This window comes from Macrotis lagotis, chromosome X (genome assembly GCF_037893015.1).
Source record: "Macrotis lagotis isolate mMagLag1 chromosome X, bilby.v1.9.chrom.fasta, whole genome shotgun sequence".
Classification (NCBI taxonomy): Eukaryota; Metazoa; Chordata; class Mammalia; order Peramelemorphia; family Peramelidae; genus Macrotis; species Macrotis lagotis.
In genome coordinates, this window is record NC_133666.1 from 704,058,959 (window position 1) to 704,082,306 (window position 23,348).

Genomic DNA, 23,348 nt, shown 5'->3' on the forward strand with positions numbered 1-23,348 from the left:
TTAAGCAATTCATATGGGGACAGCTAGGTGACTCAGTAGAGAGCTGAGCCTGGAGTCAGGAGATCTGAGTTCAAATTCAGCCTCAGCCACTTTTTAGTTGCACAATCCTGGGCTAGTCACTTCACTTTGTAGTTCCTCATCTGGAGAAGGAGAATCTGGAGAAGGAAGTATCTTTGCCAAGAAAATATCAAAAGTGGTCATGACAAGTCAGACAGGCTTGAAAAATACTATAGCAATGGTTTTCATTTTCCCCTTGAATGTTTTTAGAAGCATTCTGTTGAATTCAGAAAATTGCAGGTATTTACTCTCTTCCCTAGACTTGAAAATACCCTAATCTTTCATCCCATTAAAAATCAGATTTCCTAATGTTCTATTATTTCCTTTTTATTAATTGACTTTATTTGATTACTTAGCTTTAAAATATAAAAGTCTGCCTCCCTCTTGAGGACTAAGCTTAAGCTGAAGAAGTCTGGTCCTGGTTGGTTGGGCAATGGCCATCCTTTCCTTAATAAACTGACAGCCTTCTTTGGGCACTTCTTCCCTAGGGCTGAGAAGAAAACCTTGCCTAAAGAGGTCTTAAGGCCATGACTTGGTAAGTTCCCAAAGTCCTTAAATAGAAAAGAAGAATTTCCAGGGGCCCAGGTTTGTTTCTCAAAGAGTAAATTATTCTTTGTGTGTATTTTAAAGTAAAATTTACCCAACTAACAATTTTTAAACTTTAACCACACTCTCTGATAGGCTAATTCCTAATTTGATAGCAGCCAAATCAGCAAAGGAGTTAATTTGCTTTTCTTTCTTTTAAGGTGCTAGTTTCCAAAAGGCACAATAATTTTCCAAATTCCAGCATTTCTTAGAAAATGTTTTGCAGGGCGGCTAGGTGGCCCAGTGGATAGAGCACCAGCCCTGGAGTCAGGAGTACCTGGGTTCAAATCCGGCCTCAGATACTTAATAATTACCTAGCTCTGTGGCCTTGGGCAAGCCACTTAACCCCATTGCCTAGCAAAAACTAAAAAAACAAAAAAAACCGAAAATGTTTTGCAATCATACCTGTTATAAATGAATGAAAAGGAAAACCTGCTAGAGTGAGAGAAAATTGTACATTGTATTCACCAGCTTTGCAAGATATGGTGTGAGGTAAGAGGTGGCTTTGGAACATCAGGTAATTTATAGTGTTCAGAAACTCTTCCCCTCTGTCTTGGATGTGCACAGGTTCTCAGAGTTTGAGTTACAATCTAAGAGGTGCACCCATCCCATGACTTGCCCCTAATATGATCCCCCCCACATCATGCAACGCATGATATGCTGATGAACCCCAGTCCTCACGGGGGGGTGTGGGGGATAATATTCAATCACCTAATTGCGCAAACTCAGTTTACTAGGTCAAGACCTCTAGGTCACTCTGGACCAGTTGACAAGCAGCTTTGGGTTTGCTATCCCTGGAATGGGATTAGGAAGACTCTTCCAGCTTTGGGATCAGCTGGGCCCTTCCCCCTTTGTAATGGATTCCCTAAGGCTCCCCTCCACCCGGTGAAGACCAACACCCTACATTCCTCACAATGTCTGAGAAACATTCAAAGCCTAATATGTAGATAAAAAACATCCATCATTTCTATTCCATGCTTTCTGCCTTCCCCGCCCCAGAAGCATCTCCTGCTCCGGCTGCCCTGGCCTCCCGGGCTGACGGCCCTCGGAGCAGGCCCAGGTCCTCCTGCCCCAGGGGCCTCCCCGCGGGAAGGGCCTCGTGTCTCCCGGTGGAAGAACATGTGACTCAGTCTACTCCAGGGGGCCATGGCCCCCCAGGGCTCCCAAGATGCACCATTCCTGGTGGGGAGGAGGAGAAAGGGGGATGAAGGAGCGGATCGCCTGGGGGCGGGGCTGCAGGGAGCGGGGAGGAGTTTATGGTGGAAGGAGGCAGCGCACAGCATGGAGGGCCGGCCTTAGGGAGGAGAGGCGGCTGGGGCCCTGGAGTCCTGGCCCTCGGGGGCTGCACTGGCTGGTTCCCTTGCGGCAAGGCCGAAAGAAGCGGACAGGAAGTCTCTGGACCGCGCTGCCTTCCCTGGAGCTCTGCTCTCTTTTCTTCCCTTCTGCCTGCTGGAGGCCAGGACTGTGCTTGCATGTCCCAGGTAGGTCTGATCCCTAGGCGGCCACCCCCCATATTTCCTGACTCCACTGGGTCTCATTCTCCTCATCTGACCCCAGGGTGAGAGTCCTCCCTCCCTGCCAAGCTTGGCTACTGGGTGAGCTCCCCACCCCCCGCCTAATTCTTTTCCAAATCCCCAGGCATTGCCTCAGTTTTGTCCTTGGGTTACACTTTGCCCAACTTCGGTTGTCCTGCCTTCAGCCCCAGCCCCACTGAGGATCCAGGAGCCTGCCTTCCTGCTCCCTACCCCCCCCCCGGACCCCGTTATCAAAGCTGTTTCCTACTTCCCTTGCCCAGCAGATTCCAGACAGGTGACTCCTTCTCTCCAGTTTCCAAGTCTGGGCGGTCCCCGGGGCTCCCCCCAGTTAGATCTCAGCACTCAGTTACCCCGTTTTTCTGAGCTCATTGTCCACCTGGAGCCCTTCTGGCAAGCCAGCGGCCCTGCCCTCCCTGCCACGAGCTGTTAGGATGTCTTGTCTCCCAGACCCTCCTCCTGCTCCCCCGACATTCCCTGGTAACTCCATTCCAGCTCGTCTTCTGTCTAGGTCCCACTGTAAGTCTGTTGTCTAGAAAATGTGTGTATTAGTTGTGGGGAGCACGTGCAGGGCAGAGGGCCTACTGGAGGGAGAGCTCTGACGCGGGGGGCCCTGGCCTGTTCTCGTCCATTTGGTATCTCTCGGCCTTCTGCTTCCCGGGTCTTCATAGGAAGATGTGTAGAGGAATGGGATGAGCAGAAGCACTGAGAGAGAGAGGGAAGGAATCTTCCTGTTCAGGTCATCGTCATTTCCCTCTCTGTTACCTCTCTGCTGAAGGCTGAAGCCCGGGCCCAGAGCCCGGTGCTCTGTAACTCCGGTGGGACCTCGCCCCTTCTAAATCCCTGCAGGCATTTGCCATGCAGAGAAACTTTGGGTGTGTCTATGTGGAGGTCCAGAAGGGAGGGACCTGACTATCAGAAAGGCATGAAATTAAAATATTTCTTGGTTAGGCATGGCCTGTAAATCAGAGCCTTGGCTATTGCTCATTTGTGGATCCACAGAGGACAACGGGGGAAGTAGGACCCCAAAGTACATATAGACCAGGAACAAGATGGAGAAATTTCACAAAACAGACTCATTTTGGTTTCTTTCCTACCTACACAGGGAGCCTGGATCTCAAGGAATGACTGCTGAGCACCTTGGACCCTCACATCAGGTGAGTGTAGTCTGTCCACAGACTGTGTTGAGTCAAACTATCCATTGCCGTGATAGTCTATGAAGTTAGAAATACCTTTCTTATAGATCATTTCATTACAAAATAATAGGCATGAGATTGAATACAACACTGTTCTGTTCTTTTCTTCTACACTTTACTATCACTCACTGGGCCCTTGATGTCTTGAGCCCTTAGGCTCAATGCATTGGCATTAACTTCCCCACTGTGGGTTTATTTGCAAGGCAATGGGGCTAAGTGGCTTGCCTAAGGCCACACAGCTAGGTAATTATTAAGTGTCTGAGGCCGGATTTGAACTCCAGGACTCCTGACTCCAGGGCCTGTGCTCTATTCACTGCACCACCTAGCTACCCCTTAACATTAACTTTCAAGGAATAAACACACACACACACATACACACACACACATACATCCCTCCAGCCGAGCTCTCCTGAACATCCAGGAAATCCTTGTGCACACAGAGTTCAGAATTTTTCTATATTTTTTATTGATATTTTATTTTTCCAAATACATGTTAATCTTTCTGTACTTTTAACTGCTAGTTTCCTCATCATTGGACCTTTGAAAACTTAGTTGGTCATTGTGCTTACTTGAGTTCAATGAAATAGTGTTCCATTGCATTTATGGACCTTACTTGTTCATTCCCTCCATTCATGGTTAATCTCTCAGATTTCCTTTGCTACCCAAAAAGAACTATAAATATTCATCTATATCCATTAAATTTGTTTTGCTTAGTGCTAATCCCTCTTTTAATCTGTTCTCCCTCTAATTTTCCCTCTCTTTTTTACTCCTTCCCTTCCTTTTCACTAGTGTGTAAAATGTGTTTCTACACCCAGGTCTGTGCTATGAGCATTCATTAAGGGTCAAGCATCAGCTGTCCCTACCACCCCCTCTCTACTCAGGTCTCTTCATTATGTATGTGAGATTTCCCAACCTTTCTTTCCATCTATCCATCTTAATTTATTCCTTTTCCTGTCTTTCTGACCTTTCTGTCAGATCAATACTTAACAGAACCACTCCCAGGCCTTTTCTCATATTTATTCCCCTTTCAAGCTCTGAGAGAGATCAAAGAGGACACATCTATCTCCCCATATTTGAATATAAGTAGTTCATCCTTTATTTGTCTCTTATCTCTTAGGTTAGTTCATCCTTTTTTATTTTTTTATGTTTCTCCTCACTTGTGTTTGAACTTGGAAAGTCCTTTGCAACAATAATCTTTTCATGAGGAAATGCTTGGAAGTCCTTTCACTAAAAGTCATTTTGCCTTTATATCACTATTATTGGTTTTGTTGGGTAAATCACTTTTGCCTAGTAGACCATATCATTTGCTTTCTGGCCTATCAAATTCCATGCTCTCTGTTTTTTAATTGTGGTTGTTTCCAGATTGTGTGTGATTTCTGGGTGACTTGGTACTTGAATTGTTTTTTGTGGCTGCTCATGATATTTTTCTCATTGATCTGGAAGCTCTGCATTTTGGCTATGATGTTCCTGGGTGTTTTTATTCAGAAGTTTGTTTAGGAATAAAATCTGAGGATTCTTTTATTTTTTTTTTTGGTAAATTTTACAATTTATTTTGAACTTAAACACAAAAGAAGAAAAGAAATAGATATATTTTATTCCTTCTTTTTAATCCCTTCCCAATAAGAGTAAGTTTTCAGCACTACCCACTCTCTCCTCTTCTACCATCTTCTATATCAGTTTTTACTTTTATGCTTCATTTTTATGAGATAATTAATCCTTTTTATCTTTCCCTACATAGTTTTATTTTTTAGAATCACCCTACCATACTCAGCTCAGCTTGGGTCTTTTTTTCCCTCAAATTCCTCAAGTAAGGAAAAATTATTGATAAGATTTTTATTTATAAAAAAGCAAACAATTTGGCCATATTAAGTCCCAAATAATTGATTAGTAATGTTTACCTTATATTTCTCCTGGTTGTTATATATTGAATTTTAACTATTCTTGGTCATTATTCTGGAGTTTCTGCTCTACAAAACAGAGTATTCTAAGACTTATAATCTTTCAATGTTAATTAGTAGCTAGAACTTGTGTTCTCCATGATATTTAAATTGTTTTATTTGGGGTGGCTAGATGACGCAGTGGATAGAGCACTGGCCCTGGAGTCAGGAGTACCTGAGTTCAAATCTGGCCTCAGACACTTAATAATTACCTAGCTGTGTGGCCTTGGAAAAGCCACTTAACCCCATTGCCTTGTAAAAAAAAAAAACAACTTAAAAAAATTGTTTTTTTTTCTTTTTTCTGCAAATATTTTCTCTTTAACCTGGGAACTTTGAAACTTGAATATGTTTTTCCTTTAAATTTTCCTGCTGGGATCTGTTTCAGATGACCAGGGGATTTTTTTTTTTTCCATTTCTGCTTTGCGTTGTTTTTCCAGAATTTCAGGGCAATTTTCCTTGGTAATTTCTTGCAATATTGTATCCAGATTTTTTTTAATCATAATTTTCAGGTAGTCCACTATTTTTATATAATTTCTCCTCCATCTGTTCTCCAGATTAGTTGTTTTTCCAAATGAGGGAGCTGGATGGCACAGTGGATGGCCTTGTCAGGATGGGACTTTGAGTCTTGTCTCAGACACTTGACACTTACGAGCTGTGTAAGTTTGAGCAAGTTGCTTAATCCTGATTGCCTCTCATCCAGAGTCATCTCCAGTTGTCTTGATTCCTATCTGACCACTGGAACCAGATGACTCCAGAGGAGGTGAAGCACAGCCCTCCCCACCCCACTGAAATCCAGTTCATGCCTTCTCATGGTATCACTTGGAGACCGAAGGACAAAACATTACTTTCTGGATGAAACATTTCACATTCCCTTCAATTTTTTCATTCTTTTGATTTTGCTGTATTTCTAGATGTGTTAGAATGCCATTAACTTCTTCTTGTCCAATTCTAGTTTTTTTCTTTTTTTTAGTTTTTGCAAGGCAATGGGTTTAAGTGGCTTGCCCAAGGCCATACAGCTAGGTAATTAAGTGTCTGAGGCTGGATTTGAATTCTGTTAGTCCTGACTTCATGGCCAGTGCTCTATCCACTGCGCCACCTAGCCACCCCTCAATTCTAGTTTTTAAGGAATTATTATGTTAAGTTTTAAATTTAAAGTTGGTTTACTTTCTTATCATAATTTTCTTGGATCGGTCATATTTTTTTTCCTTGATCTCTCTCTTAATTTTTTGTTTTTGTTTTATTTTTGGTTTTTGCAAGGCAATGCCCAAGGTCACACAGATAATTATGAAGTGTCTGAGGCAGGATTTGAACTCAGGTCCTCCTAACTCTAGGGCCAATGCTCTATCCACTGTGCCACCTGTCCCTCTTAATTGATTTTTTTTCCTCTTAATTGATTTTTAAAGTCCTTTTTAAGTTCTTTCAAGAGCTCTTTATTGTGCTTGGAATGATTCAACATTTTTCATGGATTAATAAAATGATTTTTTGGTTTTATTTTGTTTTTGGTAGCTAGTAGTGTTAGCAACTTCTAGTCCTGAGGTTTGGGGAATGATGCTCTGAGATTCATGTCCTCCTTGCTACTCTTTTCTGAGGTTTATCCTGGGACCCAACCTTGGGTTCTCCATTCTATACTGTCCTAGAAATGATCTGACTTCTCATGGTCTCTCTCATGGCTGCAAATGACAGCTGCCCTTTGCTCTTGAACTGGAACCAGGTACTCTGCTCTCTGGAGGTGCTTAGAGCCAGCAGGGTCCTTCCCCTCTGCTACTGCATTTACCTGGTATGTGCAAGCTTTTTCTCCCACAGCCACAGTCCAGGATGTATGAGGTCAGCATAGCTGGACCTGTCATACCTGGTCAGCGGAAGGTCCTTCAGTCTTCTACTCAACCATAGACTCTTTCTGATCTTTGATTTTTCTTCCATGGAACTCTCCACCCTGGTCCTCCAAGTGCTAGTTGTTCCCTGGGGTGACAACTTGGCCCAACCATAAGACAAATAAACCTTTCAGGCACTAAATCCCCTGCTTCAATGTCTCTCCCTTCACCCATAAGAATATTCATGAGTGGACCCCTTCCCACCTTCAAAATAAGGCAGCCTTCCTTTCTCCCCTTTTCAATTGACACCCTCCCCTTCCCCGGCATTATCTCTTTGACCTCTCTCCAGGATGCAACACTGCTGATCACTCTTGCCTCCATGATAATCTCTTCTCTCTAGGTTTTTGGGACATGATTCTCTTCTGGTTTTTCTCCTTTCTGTCTGATCACTTCTCTGTCTTCCTTGTTGGATCTTCTTCCTGATCCTGCCCTCTAATCATAGCTGTCCCTTGGGGTTCTGTTCATGGTCCTCTTCTCTTTTCGCTCTATACAACTTTGTTTAATGATCTCATCAGCTACCATGGATTCAATCACCATCTCTCTATTCATGATTCTCCAATTTACCTTTCCTACCCTAATCTCCTTGCTGACTGATGGACTTCTTTGAAGTCTAAAAACTAAAAACCACATACAAAAAGCCTCCTTTAATTCTTGTGCCTTCCCTCTTTTCATTATTCCTATTTCTCCTATGCATGGCTTGCTTTGGGTATATTTATTTGCCTATTGTCTCCCTTATTAGATTGCAAACTCTTTGAGGGCAGGGACTGCTTTTACATTTGTGTGTGTGTGTGTGTGTGTGTGTGTGTGTGTCCCCAATTTGTTACACAATACCTGGACATTGTCTAAGGAATCACTTTGGAAATTTCAGTTTCTTGACATATTGTTCTCTTCTCCCTATCATCCTTCTCTCCCCTTTCCCATGTTGTAATGTAGTTCCTCAGAAGAAGCATTCTCTTGAAGGTGCAATGTTGCAAGATTTTGATAATAGTATGCCTCTCTGAAAGTGTTCCCAAAAAGGAGGAAGGGTCTTCACTGAAATTTGAACTGTTGGAAATAAATATATGCTAACCTCCCTAGAGTTTTTCCTAAGTAAGAACAAAAGTAAAACCCAGAGTTTGTCCTCATCAAGGACAAACTTTACCAGAGTTTTGACCTTTAGAAAGAGTAAAATGAAATTAGTTTAACAAGCACGTTTATTGATATTTCTCTATATTTCTCTAAGTTGTGAACTTAGCCACCATGTTTAGGGGTTCTAGCTACAGAGTCAAAGCCCCAACATGGAAACCTACTATCAGTTATTTATAGCTTTGACCATCAGAAGGTGGAATCTGAAACATCACATCTTCTGGTTTGTCCAATCAGAGAAGGATACAGCCCTCCAACCCAGCATGGGGCTGGAGGGGACAAAGCAGGTAAAGGAAGGAAAGACATAGAAAGGGGTAGGAGAAGTCACATGAGATGTTCTAGGTTCTTCTAATTTTCTTTTCTTTTTTTTTCTTTTTTTTTTTGCAAAGAAAATGGGGTTAAGTGGCTTGCCCAAGGCCACACAGCTAGGTAATCATTAAGTTTCTGAGGCCGGATTTGAACTCAGGGACTCCTGACTTCAGGGCCAGTGCTCTATCCACTGTACCACCTAACTGCCCCCCTTCTAATTTTCTTGAAAAATCTCTCTTTCTATCTGAGTCATGCCCCCATTTTGACCATATCCTGGTAAATGGTGTAAGATATTGGTCCGTGTTTATTTTCTGCCTTACTCTATTCCAATTTTACCAAATGAATTCTTATCCCAAAATCTAAAGTCTTTACACTTGTCAAATACAAGATTATTATGATAATTTGCTACTATAAATTATCTACTCAATTCCATTGATCTACCTTTCTATTTCTTTTTTTTTTTGCAAGGCAAACGGGGTTAAGTGGCTTGCCCAAGGCCACACAGGTAGGTAATTATTAAGTGTCTGAGACCGGATTTGAACCCAGGTACTCCTGACTCCAAGGCCAGTGCTTTATCCACTACACCACCTAGCCACCCTACCTTTCTATTTCTTAGCCAATATGAGATCATTTTGATTATTGGTTGGTTGTTTGGTTGGTTCTTGTCCTTCATTATCAAAAAAGGTCAAAGTGGCATCATATGTTTGAGACAAATGGACAGTGTGTCCCACTGTGGCCAATCAGACTAGTATGAGCTTGGAATGCTTTACCATAGGTTGAATACAAATAGTCTATGTGAACACCTGGAGTGAGCACTCTAAACTTATGTATGTTTCATTTCTTTTGAGCTCCGTCAATTCTGCCTTCCTTATAGAGTGCAGCCTCCTCACTGATGAGAGCATGCCATGCTGGGAAGTCCAGTCCCATTGTCTCCCAAGCTGTACAATCAATTCTAAAGTTTTTTCAATGAGACTTTCAGGGTCTTGGTATCACTTCTTCTGACTCCCCTCACGAGCACTTGCCTTGTGTGAATTCTTCATAAAATAGTTTTTTGGCAAGTGTATGTCTGGCATTCTAACAGTGTGTCTAGTCCATTGTATTTACACTCTCTGAAGTAACAGCTAGGTAGTTTAATTCAAGAAGGGACCTCAGTGTCTGGTATCTTCTCCTGCCAGGTGATCTTCAGAATCTTCCTAGGAATTTAAATGGAAACGATTCAATTTCCTGACATGGTGCTGGTAGACTGCCCAGGTTTCACAGATTATATCAATGAGATCAGCACAATAGCTCTGTAGACCTTCAGTTTGGTAGTCAGTCTAATAGCTCTTCTCTCCTACACTTTCTATCGAAGCCTCCCAAATACTGAGCTAGCTCTGACAATGAGCATGTTAGCCTCATTTTCAATGAGTTTCTCCTTGGAAAGGACACTGCCGATGTATGTGAACTTGTCCATAGTACTCAAACTTCTCCATTTGCTGTAACTGATGATTCCATATATGGATTGTATGGTACTGGCTGATGGTGCACCTGTGTTTTCTTGGTGTTAATTGTTAGACCAAGATTAGCACAAGCAGCAGAGAATTAATCCATACTTTGTTGCATCTCAGCATCAGAGCTGCGTTGAGTACACAATCATCTACAAACAGAAGATCATGCACCAACTTGCTGGCTTGTAGCCTTTTCAAGTTAAACAATTTGTCATCAGTGTAGTAGCTGGCCTTGAGGCCATGTCAGGGAAGGCATTTGATAAGATGGCTGACATCATGCTAAAAAAGTAAAGGAGCAAGATACAATTCTTTGTTTTACTGCATTAGTGACTGGGAAAGCTCAAGAGTGTCATTCACTATCCAGAAGCTGGGTGTGCATACCATCATGAAACTGATATAAAATAATGCTGAACTTCTCTGGGCAGCCAAATTTTGTCACAATTTTTTCTGTAAACCCTTGTGACTGATGGTATCAAAGGCCTTGGTCAGATCTACAAATGTTATATACAGATCTCAGTTCTGTTCCTGGCATTTTTCATGGAGTTGTCAGGCAGCAAACACTATATCAACTGTTCGCCTACCTTTTCTGAAGTCACACTGGCTCTCAGGAAAGTGACTAACTTCCAAGTGAAGAATTAGCCTTTTGAGAAGAACCCTGGCAAGAATCTTACCAGGAATGACTAAAAGAGAAATATTCCTGTGATGGTCATAGGACAATCTATTCCCTTTACCTTTATAGAGATGGACAATTGAGGCATCCTTCAATTATTGGGGGAATAACCTCTTCAGGCAATTTAACTTGGAAAATTTAAGCCAGGTTTTAGATGATTAATGGACTCCCCCACCTTGTAGATCTCAGCTGGAATAGCATCAGCACCAGGTGCTTTGCCACTTGAAAGGAGCCTAGTGGCTTAGAGAGGATGAGTCTGTGATCAGTCCAGCACTCTGCACCACACATTGCCTTTGTCACTCTCATATCCTGTCTATCTTCTTCTCTTTACAATCACATAGTCTAATAGACGCCAGTGTTTGCTACGAGGGTACACCTAGGAAGTTTTATTGAATTTAGGTAAATGGAAGACTGTTATGAGGAGGTCAAGAGATGCACAAGTCTTCAGTAGAGGGTGACCACTGCTGTTGCTGTTTCCAACCCCATTCCTCCCAAGGACTTCCTGCCATGTCTGGTAATCTGAGCCTACTCTAGCATTAAAGTCACACAGAATTATAAGCTTACTGCCTTATAATACAGTTTTAGATGTGGTTCTGCTAAATGTCTTTTCTTTATATTTTTCTATATTTCCTTTGATATTTTGAAGTTTTTTCTAAAAGAATTTCATTATTATTTCTAATTCAGTAAAAAACTTTTTTTTGGCAATTTAATTTGTGGGGCATTGAATATATAAATTGGTTTGGGGAAAATTGTCATTTTTATTATATTGGCCTTGTCTATGCAATAAAGAATATCTTTTCAATTATTTAAATCTGATATTTGTATACAAATGTTATTATAATTTTGTCTATATAGATCTTGGGTTTATGTTAGCAAGTATAAAATACTCTCTTGGTATTTTATAATAGTTACTTTATAATAGTTACTTTAAATGAGGTATTTTTTTACAATCTCTTCTTATATAGTTTCCTTTGTAATAAATTGGAATGCTGATGATTTATCTGGATATACTTTTTATCCTACTACTTTGCTAAAATTATTACTTGTTTCAATTAACTTTTTAGTTGAATATCAATTTAAGGAAAAATCTGTTTACATCAATACTTCAAAATATTTTAGTAGAAATGTGTTGAATTCTATCAGTAGTTTTCTATTGATAGAATTATGTGCATCTACTTTCCCTATTGATATAAGTAATCAATTATGTTAGTAGGTTTCTTTATGTTAAACCATCCCTGCATTCCTGGTAAAATCCAACAAGATCATAATGTATAATCTTTATAATGTGTTTTATTTAGGATTTTTGCATACATGTTTAATAATGAAATTGATCTATAACTTTCTTTTTCTCTTTTGACTCTTTCTGCTTTAGGTATCAATCTCCTGTTTGTTTCATCAAAGAAACATTAGAATCCCTTTTTTATATATAATGCCAAAAAATTTAGTTATAATCGCAATTAATTAATCTTTAACTGTTTGGTAGAAATCACTTATAAATCCCCCTGATTCTGATACTTTTTCTTAGGGACATCATTGATGCGCCACCTAGCTGCCCCCCCCCATTTCTTTTCCTAAAATAGATCTATTTAGATTCTCTATTTCTAGGGGCACCTAGGTGGCGTAGTGGATAAAGCACTGGCCCTGGAGTCAGGAGTACCTGGGTTCAAATCCGGTCTCAGACACTTAATAATTACCTAGCTGTGTGGCCTTGGGCAACCCACTTAACCCCGTTTGCCTTGCAAAAAAAAACAAAACCTAGATTTTCTATTTCTTCTTCTGCTCCTCTAGGCAATTTATTTTTTTGTAAAGATTCTTCCATTTTACTTAATTGGTTAAATTTATTAATAGATTTATATATGGGCAAAGTAACTCCTTTGAGCTGATTTAATTTCATCTTCATTACTGTTATAGTCACTCTTTCAATTTTTAATATTTGGTTTGGTTTGGTTTGATTTGGTTGTCTTTTCATTTAAAAAATCTAATTAACCAGTTATCTATGTTATTTGTCTTTCCATAAAACCAATTCCTACTTTTATTGATTAATTCAATTTTTTTATTCTTTATTTTATTAATCTCATCTTTAATTTTTAGAGTGTTCAGTTGGGTGTTTAATTTGTTTAATCTCTTCTTTGAGTTTTTTAATTACATGCTCAATTTATTAGTTTGTTCTTTATTTTATTGAAGTTAAAAGTTTGAGTTACAAATTTTGCATATATTTCCTTTGTCTCTTGTTAAATATAATTTTTATTGCCTTACCTTCTGAAAGGGATACTTAAAATTTTTCTGCCTTTATCAGATTTTTTATATACTAAACTATGGTCAATCTTTAAAGGAACCCTGAAGAAAAATATTTTTTTTCTAATTCCATTCAATTCTTCCCTCATATCAGTCGCATATAGCTTATCTAAATTATTTATTTTCTTAACTTCTTGTTTATTTTTGGTTGGATTAAACTAACTCTTGGAGGGGAAAATTAAAGTCAATTTTAAAATACTACTATCTATCTCCATCTGTAATTCATTTATAAGTTCTTTTAAAATTCAGATGCTTTCCTATTTTGTATTTAGAGATTCAGTATTTTCTTCATTGTCTAAGGTACCTTACATGTGAAATCATAATTACTTCCACTGCCTTTTTTTGCATCAGCTGAAGCATAATAAATTCTACTCCAATCCTCCATTTTAACTTTGTCTATATCTCTTATTTAAGTATGTTTCTTGTAAACAACATATGGTTGAATTCTGATTTTTAATCCATTCTTCTGTTTCCCTTTTATGGGTGAGTTCATCCCATTCACATTCAAAATTATAATGCTATTTGTGAATTTTCTTCTATCTTATTTTTACTCATGATTTTCAGTCTCACTTTTTCTTTTCACCCTATCCCTGTTACCTTATCTTCTGTCTCAACTCCTTATTTCTGATTTTGCTCACACCTCCCTTATTTATTTATCCCAAACACCTAATCTTAACCTATATTCCCTTCTAAAAGCCCTTCCCTACCATATTCCTGTTTTTCTCACCTCTCTTGAAGTTCAGAAGACTTCTAAAAGTCTTCAGATGTATACCTTGTTCTTTCTTCATCCCACACGAGAGCAACAATCCATTACCAACTCTTCAGCCTGACCTGCTTCCTCTTATTAGTTCTACCTTTCATGTCCTCTTTTTATGAAATAAAGTCTCCTTTGAACCTTTTCTACATAATTTTACTTTTTAGAACCACCTTATGGGATTCTAAGTCAGTCACAACTCAATCACCAAACTACCTCAGTAATGATAACAGTTTTAAGAACAACTAATAATTGCTAATATTATTAATATTTTCTTATAAGAAAAGAATTTGACCTTAATCAGTACCTTATAATCAGTCTGGATTTTTATATTGAATTTTCTATTAAATTCTGATCTTTTTGTGACATCTGAAAGTTCATCAGATGACCATTTTATTTTTATATTTGTAATTATACTCGATGTTACTGAATAAAGTTATTCTTGGATGCAACCCCAGATCCTTTGTTCTTTGAAATTTAATGTTCTAAGTCCTGTGGTCTTTTAGTGTATTAGTTGCTAGTCTTTGTGAAATTCTGATTGTTTTCCCCACAGTATTCATACTTTTTTCCTTTCTCTTTTTCCACTTGGATAACTTTTTTCCCCATAATTTCCCTGAAATGCTTTTATTTTTTTTCTAATTTTTTTCTCATTGTCTCATATTTGATTTTTGATTTTCTTTTAAATTTCTTGGGGGCTTGTGTCCATATTATCATCAAGTTTTAATCCTGAGTTGTGGGTATTGTTGCCCTAGTCCTCAACTCCTTACTGTTGTTTACTACATTCTGTTGGGGGGCTCATCCTTATAGACTCCTCTCTCTCCCCTAAGCCTTAGCCACACCCCCAAAATGTCGTTGCTCCCTGTGGTATTCAGTCCTCCTCATCCACAGCCATAGCTGGGGTCATTCTGAACTTCCAGAGACAGAACAGGATCCTTCATCCTTCTCTCACTCATCATCTGCTTTGCTTAAGATGGACGTTTGTGTGGGAAAAGTAGCTGAGGTGAAATTTCTTGTGCCCTCAGCTGCTTCCTTCAGAGCCTCCTGTTTTCCAATTCAGAGGGGTATTTTCATTCCACTCAGGCCAAATCTCAGTCCCTGGATTCTTCTCTGGGTCATCTCAGTTGTCCTCTTGGACAACTCTCCCTTTTGCTTTTCAGTCAGATTGAGGAGGAAATCTGGAAAGCCTGACAATTTCTAACCTATGCTGAATTCATCTCTTGTCAGATCTGATGAGAAAGACATTTCTCATCACCCTTTCTTTTTCTCCTTTCCACATCTGCCTACCCTGTCACAGGTAGAACACAAACTTTCTTCCTGATTCTGTAGGGAAATGCATTTCATTATGACATTTTCAGCTTTATTCCAACTGAAACATCAAATGCTTTTCTCAAAATTTCCTTAGGTTCTTAATGACCTTAGGTAATAGAACTGACTGATTGTCCTAAAGATTATGCTCTCTGAGGGGCAGCTAGGTGGCTCAGTGGATAAAGCACTGGCCCTGGAGTCAGGAGTACCCAAGTTCAGATCTGGTCTCAGACACTTAATAATTACCCAGCTGTGTGGCCTTGGGCAAGCCACTTAACCCCATTTACTTTGAAAAAAAAAAACCTAAAAAAAAAAAAAAGATTATGCTCTGAGCAAATCCCTTCCTCTGTGCTTCCATTTATACTTATAATTAATGAGGGCCGGGCTCTTTAATTCTCTAGTCTTTCAACTCTACCTGATGACTTTTGATGGTCTAGGAGTTGGTGACATTCAAGGATGTGACTGTTGACTTCACCCAGGAGGAGTGGAGCCTCTTGGACCCTTGTCAGAGGCAGTTGTACAAGGAGGTCATGCTAGAGAATGCCCAGAACCTGCTCTCTGTGGGTAAGGACACTTCCCCTGGTGATACTGAGTTTCCATTCCATGGGAATATCTTCATTCTCTTCTATGAGGGTTTGGAGCACTGATCAATTTACAAAGAGAAAAGTCAGGGTTTCTTGTCCAAGAGACAGCACCTTCCTGGAGGTTGGTTTTCCTGTAAAATATCTTTATATTTTCTGATATTTTCTGTTGCTCCTGAAGCTCTTACCAATTCTAGACAGCTTCAGTTCAAAAATCAGATCGATGTGAAAACATCTCAGATGTGGAACCAATCTCAGAGGTTTAGTTTAACCTTTTCCTGGACTTAAATTTTGCCTGCCAACTCACTGAAAATTTCCTCCTTGGAATATTCTTTTTATTTAAAGGTTTTTTAGTTTTTGCAAGGCAATGGGGTTAAGTGGCTTGCCCAAGGCCACACAGCTGGGTAATTATTAAGTGTCTGAGGCCAGATTTGAACTTGGGTACTCCTGACTCCAGGGCTGGTGCTCTATCCACTGCTCCACTCAGCCACCCCTGGAATATTCTTTTAAACAAGCATCAGTTTGTAGCTTAAAGCTTCCAGCTGTCCATAGTAGGGCAAATTTGTCCTAAATTTTCCTTCATCTTGCCCAAAAATTCGAACAGATTTAGGAAAGGAAGGGGTTAAGCATTTATTTTCAACTGCTATTTCCCAGGTGCTATGACAAGTGTTTTCTTTACAATATTATGTCACTTCACTCTGATAATAACTCTCCAAGTTAGGTTGTATTATTGTCCCCATTTGAGGAAGGGACACAGAGCTAGTGACTGCCTGAGGCTGGGTGTAGCCTTTGGCATTCCTCCCTCTAGTCCCGGGGCTCTCTCCATCCTTCTAAGAAGAAATTGCACCAAGACCAAATTTCCTAAATCCAAACTGGTGCCCAACCTCTCCCCAGTCCCCAAAAATAACTTCTCTGAGACTGTACTTCAGGAGTACCCTGGGGACTTTTCTGGCATGTTCCTGGCATTACCAGGAATATCAGACTGACCCCAAAATAGCATTTGAAACAACTCAGTTTTATTGAGTTTGCCAGCAGGAGAATCTCACCTGAAGAGGCAAAGACTCCCCAAATATAGTTCAAAAGGTTTCTGTATGGTTCAGGGAGTGAGGTAAAGGGTAGACACTGCTTCCTCAAGGTCCATGTTTCTGGGGCTCAAGGCTGATCTTGCACAATCACCCTCTTTACCCAGTTTTGAAATTAGCTGTTTTTCTACCATAATGGAACTTGACAGGATGTGGGGCAGAGTGTTTGGCTATTTTTCAGTACCTTATTTTGGATTACTTGCATTACAAGAGCTAAAGGTGAATCTAGGATCCTCCTATGTGTGAACATAATGGAGTGATTCTCAAAATGCAGCAACTCTGCGTATACGGTCCTTTCCAGAAGAGAACTAAATTCCAACTTTCTCTCCATCTTCATCCCCAACTGATTTCCCTGCCCAGGGCTTCCAGTTCCCATACAAGATGTGATCTGTTATTTTGAGCAAAGGGAAGCTCCATGGATGCTGGAGCAGGAAGACCTGGGGAGCCGCTGTCCAGGTGAGTGAGGAAAGCAGGACTTGGAGAGTAGTGATAGGCTTTATATCTTACTGTGAAGCAAGGGCTATATTTGGAAGACCTTTCTTGGGATTTCTTTTTCAGTTATTTCTTAGCAATGCCCAGAAGAACAGGAGAGGGATGGGCATGAAGTAGCCTTTAGCATTTTAGCAATTCTAGATAGTTTTATATTTTAGCCCGATCAAGAACTGTCACAGGCAGTTTAGAGCTTTAAAAGGAGGAATGTGACAACTGGACTGACTATGTGACTGGACTGAAGAGAGACGAGGCAGTTGGACCAACCAGCAAGGTCTTTAATACCTTAGGAGTGAGGTGAACCAAGAAAGTGACAGTATTGAGAGAGAGAAAGGGGCATGTGTGTGTGTGTGTGTGTGTGTGTGTGTGTGTGTGTGTGTGTTTATGTAAGATTTCCAAAGGCAGAATCAACAGGACTGGCTTGTGCCATCTCCTCTGATGTAAACTAAGAGATGGCTCATCCAGTTCATGACCACTTGCTGACATGTTATTTTTACATATTTTAACTTGTGCATCAGGTGTGAACCAATGAAATTATTGTGTATTTGAGATACCTACCCCTATAAAAGTAGAACCCTAGAAGGAAAAGGCATCTCAGAACATGAGGAAGCTCTGAAGTCCACTTCATTAAAGAAAACCAGAGACCACAATAAAGTGCCATTGGCTCAGAGCTCTGCCTCAATCTCTTTTATTATAGGCATTCATGATCCCCAAAAGCAGTGTTTTCCTGATCATGTTAGTTAGAATCACTACAGAAACTCAGCTGTTAAGGTGAAAACAGGTTCATACAGAGAATAAATATTTGGGTTATGAAATTGGACAATTACTTACTGTTTAAGTTGCCTTTGACAGATTTTTAAATCAAATCCTTTATTCCATTGTCTCAGTCCCTGAAAGTATACATGAACCTCCAAATAGGAAGGCTGCAAAAGAGCTAATAATGAAACATGCTGAGAACTTTCTTAAAAAAGGAAGATCCACTCAAATTACTGTATGAAACAGATATTTTCAGGCATTTAAAAAAATTTTTAGAAGGATTTTAATTTTATTTTAATGACACAGGCTATTTAAAGATAATTTTTTATAAAAAGAAGGAAGTTATGTCTATCCCATAAAAGTAATATTTCAGAACAAATTCTTTTATGTCTCAGCAAAATACAAAAAATAGGGTTGATATTTTTTATGTGACTTCAGGTACTGCAACAGAAAAAATAAGTTTGAAAGTGATCACTGAGAAAATTACATTATGCTTACAGGTAGGTTGGGTCATCAAATAATTTAACTATTTAGTGTATGTGCACCAAATGTCATTGTGTCAGTGAAAAAAGTATTAAAAATGAAGACAATAAAAGGGAAAAGGAAAGACTGAAAGTGGAGATAATCTGTTGAATACTGTAAAAAGAGCATGCCCATTCATAGGGCTTGTGTTCCAGTCTTACCTGCTGGGATTTGGGTCAAGACACTTGGCCACTCTGAGCTCTTGGCCTTAGTAGGAAAGGTCATGGTAATGCTGGCCCTGCCTGGGTCACAGGTTTGTTGTCAGGATCAAGTAAGATGGTATGTGCAGCTCTTTATAAATTAAATCATCCTTGGGATAATGAACTAGAGGCATTTAAAAATGATTGGTTCTGCTTCCTCAAGGTCCATGTTTCTGGGGCTCAAGGCTGATCTTTACCTGGGGAAATAAAAAGTAAATTAATTTAGGTCCAATCAGTGGAGAGAAGGGGATATAAATCTGTAAGTGTGTACCTTTTCTTTATGTATATTTGTTTTGTGGTTTGTTTCTTTCAGAAAAAGAGATCAAACTTGAAATGAAAGAGACTAATGGAAAGCTGAGTCTTTCTGTCAAAGAAACTCCCAAGCAAAGGGCTGTGAATGACATTCCCTATGAATTCACACGGAAAGAAATCTGTGCTACAGATGAAAGAATTCAAAACAGGGAGAAGTCTTATGAATGTAATCAATGTGGAAAGGATTTTACATTGAAGTCCAATCTTAGAATACATCAGAGAATCCACACTGGAGAGAATCCACATGACTATAATCAGTGTGGCAAGGTTTTTCCACAGAACACCTCTCTTATTAAACATCAAAGAATTCATACTGGAAATAAACCTTATAAATATTATCAATATGGAAAGAATTTCCGATGGAAGAAGAATATTAGTTTATATCAAAGAATCCACAGTGGAACAAAACATTATGAATGTAATCACTGTGGAAAGGTTTTTACTCGGAGGTACCGTTTTATTGGACATCAGAAACTCCACACTGGAGAGCAGCTTTATGAATGTAATCAATGTGGAAAGACTTTTCCATGGAAATCCAGTATTCTGAAGCATCAGAGAATCCACACTGGAGAGAAACCTTATGAATGTAATGAGTGTGGAAAGGCTTTTACATGGAAGTACAGCCTCACTGCTCATCAGAGAATACACACTGGAGAGAAGCTTTATGAATGTAATCAATGTGGAAAGACTTTTCCACAGAAGATCCATCTTACTAAACATCAGAGGATCCACACTGGAGAGAAACCTTATGAATGTAATCAATGTGGAAAGTCTTTTACTCGGAAGGACAGTCTTACTGTACATCAGAAAATCCACACTGGAGAGAAACCTTATGAATGTAATCAATGTGGAAAGACTTTTACTTGGAGGGTCAGTCTTAATGCTCATCAGAGCATCCACACTGGAGAGAAACCTTATGAATGTGATCAATGTGGAAAGACTTTTACTCGGAAGGACAGTCTTACTGTACATCAGAAAATCCACACTGGAGAGAAACCTTATGAATGTAATCAATGTGGAAAGACTTTTACTTGGAGGGTCAGTCTTAATGCTCATCAGAGCATCCACACTGGAGAGAAACCTTATGAATGTGATCAATGTGGAAAGACTTTTCCACAGAAGATCCATCTTACTAAACATCAGAAAGTCCACAGTGGAAAGAAACCTTATGAATGTAGTCAGTGTGGAAAGTTTTTTACTCAGAGGGCTAGTCTTATTGCACATCAGAAAATCCACACTGGAGAGAAGCTTTATGAATGTAAGCAATGTAGAAAGTCTTTTACTTGGAGGGCCAGTCTCATTGCACATCAGAGAACCCACACTGAAGAGAAACCTTATGAATGTAAGCAATGTGGAAAGGCTTTTTCTCGGAGGGACAATCTTATTGCACATCAGAGAATCCACACTGGACAGAAAACTTATGAATGTAATCAATGTGGAAAGGCTTTTAAATGGAAGAAAAGTCTTACTGTACATCATAGAGTTCACACTGGAGAGAAACCTTATGAATGTAATCAGTGTGGAAAGTCTTTTACACAGCGGTCCAATCTTACTGTCCATCACAGAATCCACAGTGGAAAGAAACTTTATGAATGTAATCAATGTGGAAAGGCTTTTACAATGAAGGGCAATCTTACTGAACATCAGAGAATCCACACTGGAGAGAAACCTTATGAATGTAATCAATGTGGAAAGGCTTTCACTCGAAAGTACAGTCTTACTGAACATCAGAAAATCCACACTGGAAAGCAAATTATGAAGGTAATCAATGTAGACAGGCCTTTCCACAGAAGTTCAGCCTTCAAAACAGCATAGAATGCACACTGAAGAGAAACTTCATGATTGTGATCAATGTGGAAAGACTGCCTCAGAGTGCCAATTTTATTGCACATTAGAGAACCTACACTAGAGTGAATGTAATCATTGGGTAATCATCTTTTATACCGATGTCCTGCCTAAATTTGCACTTTCCATCCATAGCTCTTGGTTAATACCAATTTAACTATAAAATATATATGAAGAAAGAAACTATCTGAATCCAGAGAAAGAGTTGATAAATAAAAAGTTTGTTAGAAAAATTGATGAATATACCTGTGCATGTCTAATGGTAGCTGTCTGTAGGGCAGGGGGATGAAGAGAAAGAATAAAAGGAAATGTATATGATCATTTTGTTTTATTTGAAAGGAATAGCTAATTATGCTGAGCAGATTTGCATATGCAATCATTTTTAATGTACAATGTAATGAAAATGTCTTTTATTTCATAAGTTAAAAATAAAAGGAACACATCAACATTTTTAAGACGGAAAGAGTTCTTACTAGCCCACGTTTCAGACTTTCAGCTAATCATGTTGTCCCTGGTCCCATGACACTATCAGTCCTTTAACTAATTATAGTGTTTTTACTCCCAATCAACTTCTGTTCTTTGTTCTATCTTTAAAAGGGGATGGGAGCAGCTAGGTGGCACAGTGGATAGAGCACTGGTCCTGGAGTCAGGAAGACCTGAGTTCAAATCCAGCCTCACACATTTAATAATTGTCTAGCTGTGTGACCATGGGCAAGTCACTCAATCCCATTCTTTTTTTTTTTTTTTAAGTTTTTGCAAGGCAATGGGGTTAAGTGGCTTGCCCAAGGCCACACAGCTAGGTAATTGTCTGAGGCCAGATTGGAACCCAGGTACTCTTGACTCCAGGGCTGGCGCTCTATCCACTGCACCAGCTAGCTGCGCCCCCATTGTCTTAAATAAAACAAAAAAAATAAAAGGGGATGTCTCTTCTCAATACCTTTGTATTCAATGAGAAATTCATTGACTCTATTAGTAAATTTATTCTTAAATAGTAAACTATTACTAACCAGAGTTTTGTACCTCAACTGACTGAATTGTATTTTGGACAATTAGGCCTAGTTGCCTTGAAACTACTGGTGCAATCTTTCCTGAATGAAGGCTCTAGTTTATAAAATCTATGCATGGAAATCACTGTTATCAAATTAGAACTGACTGTCTTGAGGTCATCTTATTTGCTGTTCAGTAATTTCAGTCAAATCTGACTCTGTAGGCCCCATTAAGGATGTGGAGGAGGGGTTTCTTGGCAAGGATACTGGAGTGTTTGCTATTTCCTTTTCCAGATCATTTTACTGATGATGAAACTGAGGCAAACAGGGTTAAGTAACTTGCCAGGGTCACACACTTAGTGTCAGAGGCTGAATCTGAGCTCATGAATTTTAGTCTTTGTGATTCCAAGCCCATCCTCTATGTGGTGTAGTGCCACCTAATCGCCCTTAGAATCACCTTAAAGGAGGTATCAAACAATTGTTCATTTCAATTTTGCTAACCCTTTTGTGACTCTATGGACCATAACACAGCAGGCCCTCCTATCCTCCACTAGTTCTCAATGTCTTTCCAAGTTCATGTTCAAAATCTATCCCATTTCTTCTTTTGTCTTTGATTGTTCTCAAGATCAGGTTAATTTTCCTTGAACCCCGACTTCTCATTTTGCAGTCAAACAATATCAGCTTCAATGTTTGAAACCTCCAGGGTATAACTGAATTAATTTTTTGATGTATTGACTGATTCTATTGTTTTGCTATCCAAGGGAATCTCAAAAGTCTTCAACGCCATAATTCAAAAGCTTTTATTTTGTGGCAATCAGCTTTCCTGAATGCAAATATTACAGTCATACATTGTTACTGGAAACCCCATTGCTTTGACTATGTGGATCTTTGTTGGCAAGGAGATGCCTCTGCTTTTTGGTATGGTGTCTAGATTTGTCATAGTTTTCCTCCCAGGATCAAGTATCTTAATTTCATGACTGCAGTTGCCACCTGCCATGATCTTTGAGCCCAAGAATATAAACCTGACCTACTTCTATCTTTTCCCTCTGTTTGCCAAGAGGTGATGGGTCCACTTGCCACGTCTTCATTTTTTGTTCATATTATGCTTCAAACCAGCTTTTAAACGCCTCTTTTACCCTTATCCAGAGGATTCTTATTTTTCCCCTTGACTTTCTGCCATCATATATCTGAGATTATTGATGTTTCTCCTGATAACCTGAATTCCAGGTTTTGATTCCTCTAGTTGGCATTTCACGTGACGTACTTTGTATACAAGTTAGATGAATAAGGTGACAGCATATAACATTATTCTATTTCTTTTCCAATAGAAGCCCATTCAATTATTCCATGCTCAGTTCTAACTTTTCTTTTGTGAGCCTCATGTAGGTTGCTCAGGAGGTAAATAAGATGATTTGAGGACTTGCTGGATTTTTGTTGCACACAGTCCAAGAC

At 39.4% G+C, this 23,348-nt stretch overlaps 1 protein-coding gene across 2 annotated transcripts; it reads left to right on the forward strand.

Annotated features, from left to right (window-relative positions):
* Positions 1–1,955: 1,955 nt before the first annotated feature.
* Positions 1,956–21,407, forward strand: LOC141497105 (uncharacterized). Of its 2 annotated transcripts, XM_074199702.1 has the most exons (5): positions 1,956–2,123; positions 3,280–3,331; positions 15,561–15,687; positions 17,147–17,242; positions 19,067–21,407. In XM_074199702.1, the coding sequence occupies exons 2-5, from the start codon at positions 3,299–3,301 to the stop codon at positions 20,878–20,880; spliced, it is 2,070 nt and encodes a 689-aa protein (XP_074055803.1). In that variant the 5' UTR covers positions 1,956–2,123; positions 3,280–3,298; the 3' UTR covers positions 20,881–21,407. The 2 variants fall into 2 exon arrangements, with proteins under 2 accessions (XP_074055803.1, XP_074055804.1); XM_074199703.1 differs by lacking the exon at positions 15,561–15,687 and having other exon boundaries at positions 19,067–21,406.
* The last annotated feature ends 1,941 nt before the right edge of the window (positions 21,408–23,348 follow it).